Consider the following 17,060-nt stretch of genomic DNA (forward strand, 5'->3'; position numbering starts at 1 on the left):
TATTTAAACCTTGGGTTTTAGTCGGCTTTCTCTGTCACTCTTCCATTAGGGGTGAGGGGCATTCACTACTGCCTCATGACTGCCAGGTGGAGGTACAAGGCCGGGGTCTCCCTTCCGCCTCCACTGACACCCGGGTGGGGTTGTTTTCATTTCCGTCGGTGTTAATGAGAGTCCCGCTCTCCCGTGAGCCTCCTCTGGCACAGCCCAAGCCTGGAAGAGGAGGCTGTCCCTCCCTGCAGGGGAGCGGAGGCGGGGCTCTCCACGGGGTCTTCATGGAGGCCACGGGGAGGGCCCTTGTTACTGGCTCACCGGGTCCAGTCCTGGCTCCCTTCTCGGAGGCTACCAGGGCGGCTGTTGGCGCGCCTCCTAGCTTTGCAGCAGTCCGAATCTGGGCCCCTCAGCCCTTGCTGGTGTGGGGGAATGAGCCCAGGTTTTTCTCTTGTTTGGCTACAGTGGAGTCATTTCTGCTTGCTGGGTTGCCCCTTTCTTGTCCCTTGGGCCACAGAGGGCAGGTTCTGTGAGCTTTTGTGCCTGCGCCCCTGGGCACTTGGAGTGGGTCAGCTTCATCAGCTCCAAGTCAGGGAAGCACATGAGTCGGCGTGCCATAGGTCGCCAGCCAGCCTGTCATTTTTCTGCACTTCTCAGAGTCTTCTTATGTTTGTTCTATGTGTAGTCTCCGGGGTTTGGGCTTGTACTTAGAAAAACAGGGAAAATAGGACTATTCCATCTTCACGGCAGAAGCCTTGCAAATACTTTAAAATAATGCAGCTTAATGTCAGAGACACCCTCTCTCCCTAACTTGGTTTAGAAGCTCTTACTCGAGTTTCAGCCGCCACAACCAGAGGCCACAGTTGGTATCACTTCTCATGGCAGAATAAGGGCATAGTCTGCGCCGGTCCCATCCGAGATGCCGCTTAGGGTGAGGTCACTAGCATTGTGTGTGTCTCAGAAAGAAGAAATTGCTGTGGGTGAGCAGACGCGCACGCTGCCTTCTGAGAGGGCGAAACGAGGCAGGGGAAGCTCCACCGGGGTGAGCACGGTCGCTCTGTGAGAAGGACACGCACGGTGAGGCACACCGGGCGGTGTGCGCCGCCAGAGGGTCCTGCTGACCTGCGCGTTAGCGAGTGCGCAGTGAGCGGCCCCGGAGCGCGGGCGAGAATGTTGACAAGACCTTTGCAAACCCCAGTCTGGTGGTCTCTCTTTCCTGCAGAGACAGAGCTGCCTGCTTTGCCATTCAGAAAGGACTGCAGGCCTCACGGAGTGACATCAAGTGGTTTCAGCACAATGACTTGGCCGACCTGGAGCGCCTGCTGCAGGAACAGGAGACCGAAGACCAAAAGGTACAACTCTTTTGAAGAAAATTACACAGTTCTTCTGTGCTTGCTAACCCACTGAATTATGTATGAAATGGTAATTTGTCATGAAAACTCACCTGTGGACCACTCGTGGGTGTGAAGCGAGGGCGCTCCTGCTCCGTGTTGGAGAGGCGGGTCTGCCTATAATCACCTCCTCGTCAACCTAATTACTTACGGCAGCTTTGGGGGAAGGTAGCCTGGGCAGCTTCCTGGAAGAGGAGGGCAGCAGGCGCGTCGGGGAGCGGGTGTCCTCCCCAGTCTGCGGTAGTGACGCCGGACCACGCTAGCACTTATACCTGCGTCCGGGGCGCTGTCTGCTGAAGAGAGTCCGACGTGGTCACGGTGTGATGTAAAAAAACAAGAGAAGGGAACTTCACCCAGCGCTGGTGCCATAGTTACTCTGTGGTGTATCCACAGCTGAGTAGTGTATCTCCACCGAAATCATGTTTTCAGTAATTATTAATTAAAATAATTTTTTTAACTCAGGTTCTGACACTATAGCAGTAAAATCCTGATTTGAACAGAGTATAAACTCTTATAAAAGAAGGACAGCCACTGTCAATGGGTCTTGTAACTACCTAATCTGTTAAAAATTTTTTGTACTTTTCCATGTCTTAAGATTCCTAGTATTTTTTAAATCGTAATAAAAATACTTCACTTTGGAAAGGTAGGGGAGGCTCGCCTCTCTTCACGTCCTCCCCTGTGACCCCCAGCAAACCCATGGCATTCGGGTCTGAGTCAAGAGTGGCATGAAGGTGGTCAAGCCCACTCGGAGGTGTGCATTCCACGTGCTCTCAGTGTCACAGCTGTGGGTCCTGGCATGTCCCTTGTTAGAAGCGTAGAGGCAAGAAACCTTTGCGTAGGAAGATGGTGCCAGCTCTACCCAAGGATCTCAGTATTTTTCCAGCCTTGCATGCCTGAAGCATCTACAAATTCCCCAGGGTGGGCGGCTTATTACTAGTGACCTGCCATCAGCGGGGTGCAGGAAGGTTCTGTGTCTTCTGAAGTAGCCTCCGTCACTGCCTCACGCATGTCTGGATGAGGTCATGGTTCAGTTTTACTTGACCTGATGGTTAGGAAGGATTTTTGTCTGCTGTTTGGTAGGTGAAGGAGAACAGGGTCTGTCTGTTCAACTTTTTATCATGGGAAATCTTGGGCATATTCAAAGGAAATACAGTAGTACAAGAAGCCTCGTGCCCTTCTTGTGTCATCAGAGCCTCTGTCACAGTCCCTCCCCATCTGTGATGATTGCCATCGTCACTGTAGCTCTGTTTTAGGCAAATTTGGTAGATGTTGGAGTGAACAAATCCTGGCCATACATTTTGACCAGTGGATAATCCAGATATCATGGCCTCGTTGTGACCTAAAATGTGGCTATCTCCCCCAGAAGTTTCCCTTGGGCTCAGTCATTCTGGGTGTGGGGGTTTGTTTGTGCCTCGGCATTCTCAGAGCACCTAAATAACGTCTGTATGTATGTGTGTGGTCACCTCACGGACTGGGTGAACTGGGAAACATGAGAAAAGAAAGCACCGTTGTCTCAAAGTAACAGGGTATAAAACTTTGAACTTGAAACTCACCCAGACTGTCGGTTGGTTTACTTACTCAGATGAATATTGTCGGATGGAGTGCTAGGGAGCATCTAACAGATTCTGCGTTTGCAGTTACTGAGATTTAAAATGTGTTTTTAGGGGCGCCTGGATGGCTCAGTGGATTAAAACCTCTGTAACCGACAGAGCCCCACAGGCACCCCGTCTGATCCCTTTGGCAGGGTCCTGGGATGGAGCCCCACATCGGGCTCTCTGCTCAGCGGAGAGCCTGCTTCCCCCTCTCTCTCTGCCTGCCTCTCTGCCTACTTGTGATCTGTCAAATAAATAAAATCCTTAAAAAAAATTAAATAAAATGTCTTTTTTTTTTTCCTTTTAAAGAATGCTCGCGAGGCTTGGGTCACCCAACGTTTCATTGTCATGGAAGAGCTGTCTATAAACACTGGGACAATCTGTCCTCTCCCGGAGCTGGTAAACCAGCATGCTCACTCAGCATGGCAGTACTCCGATGGGGCGGTTTGTTTATGTACGCTTCTCCTGTTGGACGCCTGTGCTGCTTGCATAACGGGCGCTTACGTACCCGGGAAGCAGATGAGCATTATGTGCCCACCCCGGTCTTTAAGCAATAATCAAGACTCAGCTTTTTAAAGCCTACTGTATTGAGGTGTAATTGACTTACAAGTGTACAATTTTTTTTGGTTTAAATACTTTTATTTACTTTATTTGAGAACAAAAGAAAGCACAAGCCATGGAGAGGGGCAGAGGAGGAGGGAGAAGCAGGGAGCCCAACGTGGGGTTCAGTCCTTGGATTGAGATCATGACCTGAGCTGAAGGCAGATGCTTAACCAGCCGAGCCACCCAGGCGCCCCAAAACAGCTCCTTCAACAGAAAAAGCAATCTACTGGTTTTTGAAAGCACGACTGCGAGATTTCTCGGTGGCTGGATGGCCACCGCACTCTGGCAGCTGGAGGGCTGCTGTGAGCTCGCGTACAAGCATGTTTGGATCCCCATTTTCAGTCTTTCTTGTGTGTTCTTGGCTGTACAGTTGCTGGATCAAATGGTGAGTCTATGCTTCACTTACTGAGCACCTGCCAGACGGTTTTCCGCAGCGGCTGCACCATTTTACACCCCCTGCCCTGCCCGCAGCGCGGGAGGGCGCCAGTTTCCCCAGAGCCTCACTGACACTCGGTTGTTTCCGATTTTTGCTGCGCCAGTAGGTGTGAATCACGTGGTTGTGACTGCCCTTCCCAGAAGACCGACGGTGTCGAGCCTCTTTTCTTCTGTGCAGCTCTTTGTGTGTCTTTGGGGAAGAGACTTCAGAAGTCTTTCGCCCATTTTCAAACTGGGCTGTTTGTCTATTTATCGTTATGTTCCAAGAGTCTTCCCATGCCCTGGACACTAGACCCTTACCAGATACGCAATTTGCAAGTGTTTCCCCACAGTTCTGGAGGTAGTCTTGTCATTTCTTTGGTTTGTATGCTTTGATGCACTGAAGTCTGTAATTTGATGAAGGGCAGTTTGTCTAGTCTTTCGTTGCTGCTGCTTCTGGTGTCCTCACTGAGAAATCTGTTGTCAAATCCAGAGTCAGGAAGATACACCACTGTGTTTTCTTCTGAGAGTTTCATAGTTGTAGCTTTGTTGTAGGACCCTGATCCATCTTGGTGTTTTGTTTGTTTTTGTTTTTATAGATTTTATTTATTTATTTGAGAGAAGGAGAAAGAGAGCCCAGAGGGAGAGGGAGAGGCAGAAGCGGACTTCCCAGGAGAAGGGAGCCCAGCGCGGGGCTTGATCCCGGGACCCTGGGATCATGACCTGAGAGCTGAAGGCAGACGTGTAACTGACAGAGCCCCACAGGCGCCCCGTCTGATCCCTTTGGACTTAATTTTTGTGTGTGTCCAGTTTCGTTCTTCTGCATGTGATTTCCAGTTGTCCCTGGACCATCTGCTGAAGGCACTGTTGTCCTGGTCTGTTGGCCGTAGAGAGATGGGCTCTCTAGCTTTCAGGACTCTCCTGTCTGTTCCGTCGTTGTATGTGTAGCCTCATGCCAGTATCACCGTGTCTCAATTCCTTTGCTTTATAGTAAATTTTGAAATCAAGGCATGTGAGTTCTCCAACTTTGAGGTTGTTATTGGTTATTTGCGGTCCCTAGAGATTCCTTATGAAGTTTAGTATCAGCTTTTCCATTTATGTAAAAAAAAAAAAAATGCCATTGAAATTTGGATAGGGATCGTACTGAATCAGGATTGTATTGAGTCTGTAGATTGCTTTAGGAAGTATTTCCATCTAATGATATTAAATGATATTATTTAATCCTTGAATCATTTAATCTTTAAGTCCTTGAATCCATGAACACAGAATTATTTCCATTTACTCAGATCTTCTTTAGTTTCTTTCAGCAGTGTTGTTTTTTTTTTTTTTTTTTCCACTATCAGTTCAGACATCTCTTTGGTTAAATTTATTCCTAAGTATTTTATTCTTTTTGATGCTGTTATAAATGGACTTGTTCTAGGAATTGTTAACTGCCAGTTTATAGAAATATAACTGATTTTACAGGGTTTTTTATTTTTTATTTTATTGTTTTTTTTTAAGACTTCATTTTTACTGTATTGTCCATGCCCAGCACGGGGCTTGACTCCTCACAACGGTTGGGTCCTGCCAACTGAGCCAAAACTCAGCCAACTGAGCCAGCCAGGCACCCCTGATTTTGTGTTTTGACCTTGTATCATGGAATATTCTGTAAGTAAGCTCCTGTAATCTATGCGTAGAGATAGTGTTACCTCTTCCTTTCCATTTTGGATGTCTTTTACTTTATTTTTCTTGCCTCACTGTTCTGGCTAGCACCTCCCACACGGTGCTGCCTAGGAGTGGCGAGGGGGGAAGCTTTTCAGGCTGCGACCACTGACTATGATATTAGCGGCTTGTTTTCCATAAATGCCCTTTATCCAGTTGAGGAAGTTCCCCCTCGTCCTGGTGTGTTGTGTGTTTATACCACGATGGGTTTGGATTCTGTCTGGTGCTTTTTCTGTATCTGTTGGTGAGTCGGTCATGTAGTTTCCCTTCATCCTGTTAACAGAGTCGAGGTTATCCTACGGTGAACCGCCTTTGCCTGCAGCCCGTGAGCTGGAACCTGAGTCTGTCAGTTTAGTGGGGATTCAGAATAAGGGTTTCATGTCTTGTTTTTAAAGTTTTTCACTGTTTCTTCAGAAAATCTAAATACATCTTTAAATATCCTGGAAACAATGTATCCATTTTCCTGTTTTCACACCAAAGGCTGAAGATGGAAGCATATCGGGGTGATGGTGGCCAAAAGATAGCAACATCGCATGGTTAGCATGGCAGCAGTGGAGAGCAGTAGCGATGGACGGATGCACCCAAGCCGGGAAAGGAAATACATAGTCTAAGGGACAAGTCGGATACACATTAGGGTTGAGTATGTAGAGATGACAGGATACAGATTAGGGTTTGACTTTGGAATTTCTGTTTTGTTTCACTGGTCTGTGTGTTTGTGCACCAGTATTGTCATAATACTATTAGAAATTTTCTAAAACCTGATTTTTAGAAAACTCACTCATATAACATTCCATACATATTAATGGATGGAAACAGTATTAAAAAGATAGAATTCTCCCCAGATTAGGTTATCCATTGTTAATAAAAACCCACCGAAATTTTAGTGGTTGATAATTACTATACTTTAATTCACTCGTGAAACTGATCACGTTCGTAATGTTTCGGGGTAAATCAGGTGAACATTGGAGGGGGAGAAAGCTGGATGCAGGTGTGCATGTGTCAGTGTCCCACTGTGCTAACGAAAAAGTAACATGAATAATAAGAACCTACAGATAAATATACAAATATAAAAATATTTGACTACTTTTTTTCACTCTACAAATCCACTTCAAATATTGTGGAAATATTAAAAGATGTAATTCTCCCATTCCGTTCTCATGCCTCGAAGCCCTTTAGTTTGTGTTTTTGAGAACGCTGTGCACTGAAAGTGACGTAAGTGTGCTGGGGGTCCTGATACAAGGGTGGTGTTTTCCATTCGATGATGTTTCTCGAAGGTTCACTTCAGCACAGAGGAGGTGCTGACATCTGCTGCTGCTGCTCCTCTGCGGGCTCTGCCATCCCATCACTAGGCTTACCTGCCATGCTCTGTGCCGCCAACAGTTTATGGGACCGCTGGGGGTCTGTGTTCTGGGATCCTGGCTTCTCAGCTGGACCCACTGGGAGAGCCCTGGAGACCATATGATCTGCCCATAGAGTCCTACCACCGCCCAGGGTAGTAACAGGGAAGATCAAGGGCAGTGAGAACGCTTAGCACTTCTTCCCCTGGGCTCCCTGTGCCCCTTGCCCGGCAGCACCCCACCTCAGCTCCCGGCCGCCACTCCCAGGATGCATTGGTGACTGCTGCAAACTAGGGTTATAAGAGCCTTCTGCCCACATGTGACATACATGTAATCTTAGTGAGGCAGTGACAGACCCGGGAAGAAAACAGTATCTGCTGAGAAGCTCTAACGCAGAGTTCCCGCCTGTCCTGCAGTGTCCATGCGTAAATATGTGACTCTTCATGGACTTCCACTCTTTCCATGTGAAATCGAGGGGACACTGACGCCCTGGATAGCCCCCACCATGGAGGAAGGAAGGAAAGGGTGCTTGTGACTTACACACTGAGAGAAAGCACACAAATCACATGGCCGATGATTTGTGGAATGAGGAACAAAAACAGAAAGGCACAGTGTCCTTTTCTTTCAGACACTAATAGATGCACTGAGGAGTCTGAAAGGTGTCTAGGAGCTGGGGTCCAGGGCCCAGCAGACACCACGGACCCCTGAGCCTCAGCACAAGCACAAATCTCGGGTCTGCGTCTGTAACAGACACCCGCTCTGGATACGAAGTTTCCTTGCCTGCAAACAGTGCCTCTGCTAAATCTACCATCCTTGGACTCACAGAACGCTTTACCCATTGGCATGGTATGTGTTTACCCATGGCATGGAATGTGTTTCATAGCAGATGAAGGGCAGCAGTGAGCCCATGATGGTAAAATTCATGGTCGTACCATGCTTTCCACCATCCGAAGCAACTGGCTTGCTAGAACAACAAAATGGCCTTTTGAAGACTCAGTTACAGAGCTGGCTGGGTGGCAAACACTTGCAGGCAAAATGTGTCCTGGGGCAATGTTCTTCAGGAGACTGGGTATGCTCTGAATCAATGCGTCCGTATGTGATGCTCTTTCTCCCATAGTCAGGATTTACGGGTCCAGGCAGCAAGCACTAGACATGGAGGGACACCCGTGTCACCCTAATGATGTCACTAGGAAAACTTTGCTCCTTGTTTCTGTGACCCTCACGCCCTGCAGATCTAGGGACCCTCGTTCAAAGGGAAGAATGCTGCTGCCAGGAGACATGCTGTGATTCCATTCAAGTGGAACTGAAGATGGCTGCTCGGCCACCTTAGGCTCTTCACATAAAATGAGAGTTAAGGTGTTTAACGATCCTGACTATGCAGAAAAATGAGGCAGTTAATCCACCAAAGAGGAAATGGCGGGCATGTCCAAAGTACGGGACATTCCTTAGAACCAACAGGCCCTGGGATGAAAGTCAGTGAAAAACTACAACCGCCCAATCCTACACTAGAACTAGACTAGAACTGACTGAGAAACATACCTGGGAAGTTTAACTATTTCACTTTGTTTTGTATTTACTTTGTAAATTTGGAATAATCATTAAATTTCTACGTCCCTCTAGCTGAAGTTTGTGACAATTAATTGAAATAAAGCATCTTAACATCTTAAGATGTTTTCAAAGTGCACATGGCTAAAGAAGCACAAAGAAATTTGATTTCCATTTGTACTAGGGTGATGCAAGACAACAACATATTATGCGGGGAGAATGGAGCTTCAGACAGAGGACAAAATTCCTGGGAATTAACCAAAATTCCAAGGACAAGTCCAGATTTTTGAAAGCTATGAAACTGATGGAGCACAACTGGAGATCCCAAGGGGAACAGGTATTCTCTGAGCTCCACGCAGGATGAAAGGCAAATTGACAAAGGTCTATCTCTAGCACGGTGAGCGGGTAGGAGTGTCAGGCCTGGGAGGGTGGAAGGATGACGGAGCTACAGCGCAGGCGGGAGAGAGGGGATGTGGTGCAGCTACCTGTGTCCCTTACCTGTCCTCAAGGGCCCTTTGTGACCAGACCACAGCTCTGTGATGTGGGCATGAGGCTTGCGTCTGCACATACACACCCAGGGCTCAGTTTCCTGAGGGCAGCAGTGCGATCTGGTCACTAACTCTGGGCTCAGTTGCCTGAGGGCAGCACTGTGGTGGGACTAATGCTTCTCAGAGGAAAAAGATGGAGAATTATCTCTTCCCTCAGGAATTCCTTACTGATGGTTGGCTGAGCTCCAGTCCCACTACCTGGGCAGTTAATACCATCCTTGCCTTCGTATGGGGACTGGGGCTCCTCTTCCTCTTACTTTCCTATTTCCAGCCTGATCTGTCCTCACGACCACGCAAGAAACATAGGAAGAGCAGGAAGGTAAGGACCACTCGGCCCAGACCCAGCAGAGTGTGATTCTATCTTCTTTTCTATTATTCTACTTTTCCGAGTTACTTGGAGAGACTCCTGAGATGGAACGAATAGAATTGTCAGGAGAGAGTAGACCACCATGCATCCAGGACAAGCCATACCAGGCAGGGGTTAGAGGGACACAAGGATTTCTCCCTGAAGATCTTAGGCCGGAGTCCAGGTGTGGTGGAGGGGTGCAGGACAGCGTCCTAAACACAGTGACCAGTAGCCGAGGACCAGAGGTTAAGAACTACCTCTCTAGCGGAGGTCAGGTCCCTGAGCACCAGGTTACCTGCTGCTGGGGCTAGAGTCCCAGCCTCCCTCTGTTTTCTTATCTCAGTACCAAGCAGAGCCACGGAGAAGAAGCAAGAGGGGAAGGAGCAAGAAAAACCAGACTCTGAAAGGTGAGTGTCCACTACTCAGCGCTGCATGCCCCAGTTACACTGTCCCCTCCCCCCCCCTGCTCTGAGGGCCCAGCCCCACTGTCTCCAGGACACCAGGGCCTGAGCCCATCCCTCAGGAAACAGAGCCCTGGTGGGGGGTTGGGGGATGGGAGGAGGGAGAGCAGAATCCAGAGGCTTCCCAGATTCTGTGCCAGAACAAAGCCCTGAGGGGCTGGAAACCAGTATTGCTCAGCAGGGGCCTCAGGGCCTGGACTGGGAGCGGGACCTGCCACTTCCGCTGTGGACAAGCTGTTCAACTCCGCTCAGATTCCTCTGAGGCCACGTGGTCCTTCCTCCCACAGCAAGGTCATGAACGAGGAAGCACTTTGGAAGACAAAGCGATCCCCATCTTGAACCCTGTAATCACCGTGCGGGCACGTGGCCTTGGACAGTGCTGTTTGGGGCTTCCAAGTCCTATCCCCCAAAGGTCTCCCCTAAAGGGACATTGTACCCAGCCTCCTGTAAGACACCTGGGCCCCGCCTTCCTCTGTGACCCGGTCTCCGGTTTCTAGTTTTCAGAGATTGCCTACAGGATCTGGAAGAGGTTCAAGACCTGTTCTCTCTTCTGCAAAGGTAAAGAATCTGCCCCCTTCTCCCCTGGGTGAGCCTCCCCAAGTCTATGGTGTGACCCCGGGCTGCAGAGAACTGCTCCTGGGGGTATGGGAGGGGGGCGGGAGGAGCCATGGGGACAAACTGTGACCATAGCCCCAGGCTGAGGGACAGCAGGAGCATTGTGACATGGGTGTGGGGCGTGGAGGGCCGTGGGGACCGCTCCTGGCCCCAGCTGCTGCTCACGCCTCCTGTCTCCCACAGCCACCTGTCGAGGCTCTCCGACCAGGGCGGCTTTCACCAGTTCTTACATCAAGCAGCCCCTGGGCGGGTGCGCCGAGGGGCACCAGCTGGAGCCGGTCAGCCATGCAGGGAGCCTGTGGAAGACGCTGCTCCCACTGTGGCCCCATCACCTGCCCACGCTCCACTGACGGGCCCCCCTCGGCCTCTGGCTTCCACCCTGCCATCAGGACCAATGACGACCTCAATTTCTGTCAGTTCACACTCTTCCCTGAGTACTTCCTGGACAGCAGAGCCTTTCCTCCCCCCGGATGGCTTTTCACACCAGCCCCTTGCTCTTCCTCCTTCCACGCCATGTCTCCCTCCTTCCGAGGCCTCCCCTCGGCCTCTGACAGCCTCCTTGGCCCCAGAGCAGCCGGATTCTCCTTTGACTCGCCCTCAGTGTGACTCAAGGGCACCCCTGCCGTGCCCTATCCCACAGAGCTCAGCTCCACACACACCTTGGTCAGCTGACAGGACAGCTCCTGGCCCAGCCATCTCGGGCCTGGGCCGCTCACGCTACCCCATTTCGGCCCTGTCCTGGTGGCAGGCGGCTGCCAATGCCTGGAACCTGTCCACCTCAACATGCTTGGAGTCCCATCAAGCGCCCCTGTCTGGCGGCCCACCAGAGGCCTTGTTCTGGGGAGAACCCAGACACAGACAGGGAGAGACTAGGATCCCCCCTCTCAATAACCCGGACATCCAGAAGCTTCTGGAGATACTAACCGCCAAGAGAACAGAACTGAAGTTTTGGAAGGAGAAGGAAAAGAAGGAAAGGTCAAAATACCAGCTGACGTCTTTTGGAAGAATGCTCAAGTCCCCAGGTGATGGGCAGGACACCATGGGCTGCCCGTCCTTCTGGAGCATCAGCGGCAAAGCGAAACAGCTGTTCGGTGCTGAGAAGCCCCCACATCCCAAGATTCCAGGGGACAGTTTGGAGCAGAAATGCAGCCAGCTCTTCTGGGGTCTCCCCTTTCTGCACAGCGAGTCCCTGGTGGCCACTGTCAGGGTGACCGATCCCCCACTGGAGCTCCCATCCGTCATATTCAATGAGCTCTCTCATGCCTTGCCACTCCGGATTCAGGCCAGCGTGACTCCAGGCCTCTCCCTGACCCAGGACGTACAAGACCCTTCAGCCCCACCCCAACCCTTGACCCAGAGCTTGTCCCAGTCCCTGCCCCTGCCTCTGCCCCAGCCCCTCCCTCTGGATCAGACCCAGCCCCGGCCCCTCCCTCTGGACCAGCCCCAGCTCCCACCTGTAGCTCAGCCCCAGACCCAGGCAAGCCTTGCACCCTCTGTCCCAGTGGGACCGCCTTCTCTGCCACCCAAGATGGGGAGCTGCGAGGTGTCTTGCCCTGTAGCCCAGAAGACACCGTCTTACGTGTCAACTGCCCTTCAGAACCTGGAATGTCACTTCCTGAAGAAGCAACTAGAAAGTGACAAGGTACCCGCTGTGGTGAAAAGATCTCAGGAAGTCTTTAGCCGAGGTCCTCCCAACCTTCCACAGGGTGGGCAGGCCCCCAAGGGCCATGGGTCAGACTCTGTCCTTCCTGGGAACTTGATCAACTCTGAGCTCCGGAAGCAACTGGAGTGGCACCTTTGGAAGAGGCTCATGAAGCAAGAAAGGGGCCCACCCCGCAGGATCCATCTATCCCGGAAGATACAGCCTCACCAAGAGTTCCAGAAGGTGCCCCAGGCACGCAGCTGGCACAGCCCCACGTCCGAGTCTGAGTATACGGATGGAAGCTGCCAGGCCACGCAGAAGACTGGGTCCAGGTACCCAAGAAGGACCGTGCCAGGAAAAAGCCTGGGCAAGGATTCAAGGTCCGGTGCAGGGAGGATCCAGAAAGATCTACACAGGGGCATGACGAGCTCTTCAGGGAAGGCTTCAGGAAGAAATCGTGAGGAGTCAGACACAGACTTGAAGCCCTCCACAAGCAGCGCAGAAGAGAAACACCCAGAAAAAGACCGTCAAGCCCATTTCAGGAAGTTGGGGCAGTCCAGAGAGGGTCAGGTCCCTTCCCAGCTCACTGCCCACCACGCCTCGGACCTTCCTGGAAAGCCAAGCCCTCATGGGAAACCTGGAAAGCCAGCACTTTCCAAGTGTTGGGAACCCTGCATGACCACTTCCCATGATTTTTCCATCCTTAGTCCATACGCTCAGCGGATGCTAGAAGCACATATCATAAGGTTTAGGGTGAAGCACCGGTGGGGCCTCCCCCTCAAGGTTCTCAAGCCTATAAACATCTTCAAGTTGAAGAAGGGCTTCCTCCTCTCCCGGCCCTCCCCTCCCCGCTCAGCCATCTTTGTATCCAAGGCCGGCTCAGGGACCAAGTTTGTGGGAAATCCTCCTCAGCCCTATCAAGGAGAGGTGATGAAAGAGTCTTATCCCACCTGGGGGGGTCCCCTTGGTGCTCCCCAGCCTACGTGTAAGGAAATCCAGCAGACTCTGGAAGGGACCTCACCGGGGGGTGGCCCTCCGGCTGGACAGGAGACCAGGCCACCTTCTCGGACCTTCACATACAGCTTTGTGGGCAGAATCTGGCACAGTGAGACTGCCTCAAGGACTCTTATGAACAGCACCTTGGAGGCAAGTCCAAGTCCAGCAATAGCCACGAAGGAGCCAAGAAGGGCGAATGGGGGTTGGGCCTCACAGGATGTGACCGTGTTAGAACTCAGCTTAGAGCCCCAGGATTTGAGTGCCAAAGAGCCCGGGGAGGTTGAGGAGGCCCCTGCCTGGGGAGTCACCTTAGAACCCCATGTACTGGACAACAACCAAGGCCTCTCTGGCGAGCTGAGAAGATCGGGGTCTTCAGGGGAAAGCAACAGCCCCCTGCCATCTACTGTGTTGGTCACCCAAGACCCCGAAGAGCTATGCGTTGAGGCTCGGCATAGCGGATCGGAGCCCCAGAAGTTGATGGAGTCAGAGAACCGGCCTCGGGCCGCCAGCCCCACTGTGCTCCTTCAAGACTGTGAGACTGGGGTCCTCCTTCAAGACTGTGCCACTGAGCGTCTCCTTCAAGACTGTCAGTCCAACGTTTTCCTTGCTGCTGACGTCTTGGCTTCTCAGGGATGTCTGTCTGGCTTCCAGAGCGGGTCCAGTGAAGAGACATCTACTTCCCAGGTGCCACGTGGCCAAAGATCCCGTGGCCAGAGCCCCTTCAGGCAGCCGGGACCCCTGAGACTGCAGCACCAATGTAAGAGCCGGAGCAGATCATGTGTCCCCCACGAGGAGAGAGAGAGCTCCAGGAGGTCCCCCTCGAGAGAGCCTGCCAGAGGGTTGTCAGAATTGAAGCTCCTCCAGATTAGTGAGGTGAGACGCCCCGTCCAGAGCCAGGAGTCAGCAGAAGCTTCGGGAAGCAAGACCTGTGAGATCTCACTGAAGAAGGAGGCAGTGCCTCCGGAAAACTACTTCAGGAGAAGGATGAAGCACCTGCTCCAGTGGTTCCTTCCCAGTAGAGGCAAAGGATTGGAAGATTCCCTTCAAAAGGGCAAGTCATCATCATCCCAGGGCCGGGGGCAAGCCACAGGCAGGTCGGCCATGGACAGCACTTCTGCCGAGGCTCAGGTGGTCGTGACTGCTGTGGGGCGGATCCTAGAAGAGAAAATGGTGCCTCACCAGGGACTCAGGGCCCCGGAGTTCAGCTGGTGCCAGAAGGACCTCCAGGCTTCGGCACGCCCCAGTGTCTGCTACCACAGGGTCCTCTCCTACCAAGAGCAGAGGAGGGTGATGAGGGAGACGGCCAGCCCACAGGGCACCCCCAGGGGCCGCAGCTATGCCAACAAGACCGAGTGGGTCGTGTGGCCCTTCCCCGCCAGGGTGCCGGGGGCCCCAGGCAGACCCTGCCAGTGCAGGTCCCTGGTGCCAGGCCCTTCAGGCCTCACCCTGCAGCCACACTGCCCCAGGCACTGCCTCCTTCAAAGATACATCACACCGGGCCAACCACTCTGTGCTGCTCACGCCTTTCCTGGGAGGACAACTTTCCTCCAAGAAAAAACGCAAACGGTGCAGAGAAAAACTTTTTTTTCTCACATTAGCACATCCTCTATGGGCTAATGGCTTCTCCGTGCCACAATTACTTTGCTTTCCCAAAATACATGTTCTTTTTCTCGTGAGTGGTGCTGGCCTCTGTGTGTGCCCTGCTTTGGGGGGTGGGGAGGATCAGGGTCCACTCTCCCTGATGGCCTGCTTTGGCTTCCAGAACAAATGGGGCCTTGGAGGATGGGTGACTGTGGGGCCCACCCCCGCCTCCTTATCTCCTTCAGTTTCCACGACAAGGTGAACAAGACCCAGACCGGGAACTTGCTCTGCCCATCCTCTCCTGCTTTCCCTCCACCTGGAGCTTGTGTGGCTGCAGGGAGGGTCTGCCAAGGCAGAAATCCTGCTCGGGCTCCAGGAAGATGGAGTCCTAGGTCAGAGTGGGGCCTACAGTTGGGAGACACAAGGCTGGCCCTGAGGGCAGAGGTGAGAAATCCTGTCCCCCGGCCTGCCCCCCACAGTCTCCTGCGGAGAGTAGAGGATGGCCTCCCTGGCAGCCTTCTCACCCCAGGGAATCCAGTCTTAGCTCTGTCAGCCCCTCTTCTCACACTCGGAGCAGCAAGAGACGAGCTCACTCCCAGCGCTGAGGATGTGTGGGGGCTGCCACAGAGACACCCAGGGACCAGCCTGCTAGCCCCAGGGCACTGAAGGGGCCTGCTCACCGGCAACCCCTCCCCCTTCTGGGGGATGGAGGGGGTGTGGCTGTGGGTGGGGGGAGCTTGTGCTTAGGGTGGGATGCCAGGAAGGAGGCCAAGTGACAGGGTGTGCCTATGCCTGGTGTGACAACTGAGAACCCTTGGTGTCCCACTGCCACCCAAGGGCCCAGAGGGGAGAAGTTAGAGGCCCTGGGGCTGTCCCCACAGGGTCTCTGCCCCACTCCAGCTGCCAAGTCCAGGGGTGAGGGGGTAGGGGGGGTGGGGATGGGGGGGTGTCCAGAAGCCACCTGAGCTCCCACATGGACCACCAGGTGCCCAGAGGCAGCAAGGCCTTCAGGCAGAGAAATTAACATCTGTACAATTTTATAAGCTTGTAGGACTGTAGGCCCCGGGATGGACTTGTGGTCTGTGATCTTTACATACACGTGTGGCCCCAGGATGGCTCCCAGGGGACTGGTGGGGATTCAGAGGCCAAGGGACTAGCCTGGCTCCCGGTCTTGGTTACCCTAGAGCCCAGAGGGGCAGGCGGACAAGATGGGGCTCGTCCCACCCCCAACTGGAAGGAACATATCCAGAAGGAGTGTGCAGTCTAGGAGGGTGCCCCCCCCCGCAGCGTGTCCCGCTCCCAGCCCAACGTCATCCTCCGGGGCCCCCCACACACCGCTCTGACAGAGACCCACACAGAGACCACACTCAGAGACCATGTGCAGAGACCTCTGATGGAGATCCACACAGAGATGGTGCACAGAGACCTCTGACAGAGACCCACACAGAGACTCCACAGAAGCCCCTCACCACAACCCTACACAGACACCTCCACGAGGACTTGCAGGGACAGGGGCTAAGTTTCCGCTTATCATGTTACCATTACTTATTATTACTTATCATCATCCACGTTGTAGACAACAAGCCCTTCTCAGAAACACCTGGAGACCAAGCCCGTCCCACTCAGAGAGACACCGGGCAGCTGTTGCTGTTGGGCTGTGACCAACACCACAGCAGGGGCCATGAATGCCCTGGTACAACGGGGGAGTGGGGAGGACGCCCTGAGGGCAGGCATCCTGCACTGCCGACTCCTATGAGGAGGATCTCCCCCGGAAGCTTGTATGCACCCCATTACGGACCACGCTTCCCCCTCCACACACCCCGTGAGGGCCAAGCTTTGCTACACCTCCTCGCAACCCATTTCTGATGGTCTTTGGCCACATACAGAACGGAAAACCATTGGTTTCCAAAATTTTGTGAAATATACATTAACTGAAAACCTTGTTTTTTAGACTCTATCGGGAGGGCAGAGGGGGAGGAACAAAGGAGAGAGGGAGAAGGACAAGCTGACTCCCCACTGAGCGGTGAGCCCATGCCCGCCAGACCTCAGGACCTGAGATCGTGACCTGAGTTGAAACTGAGAGTTGGTGCCTTAATCGACTGAGCCAGCCAGGTGCGCCTGAGATTTTTGAACTAACTTTCGAAGTATGCAAAAGAGGAGAAAATACGTTACTGAAGGATTCACAAAATGCTAATGACAGTGATGTTCTGTGCTTTTGAAGGGTTTCCTCCCCATGAAGCCCTGAGTCAGGACATTGGCTTAGAGCACCTAAAGATTTATCTCATTCATGTAAATGCTAA

At 52.5% G+C, this 17,060-nt stretch overlaps 1 protein-coding gene across 1 annotated transcript; it reads left to right on the plus strand.

The window, feature by feature from the left end:
* Positions 1-907: 907 nt before the first annotated feature.
* LOC309845005 (spermatogenesis-associated protein 31A6-like) lies at positions 908-14,848 on the plus strand (the record flags this gene model as incomplete). Its single annotated transcript, XM_082692428.1, has 6 exons — positions 908-919; positions 1,122-1,340; positions 9,391-9,438; positions 9,809-9,872; positions 10,424-10,484; positions 10,725-14,848. The coding sequence occupies 6 exons, from the start codon at positions 908-910 to the stop codon at positions 14,794-14,796; spliced, it is 4,476 nt and encodes a 1,491-aa protein (XP_082548554.1). The 3' UTR covers positions 14,797-14,848.
* Between the last annotated feature and the right edge of the window lie 2,212 nt (positions 14,849-17,060).

Source organism: Mustela nivalis (assembly GCF_964662115.1).
Source record: "Mustela nivalis genome assembly, chromosome: 12".
NCBI lineage: Eukaryota > Metazoa > Chordata > Mammalia > Carnivora > Mustelidae > Mustela > Mustela nivalis.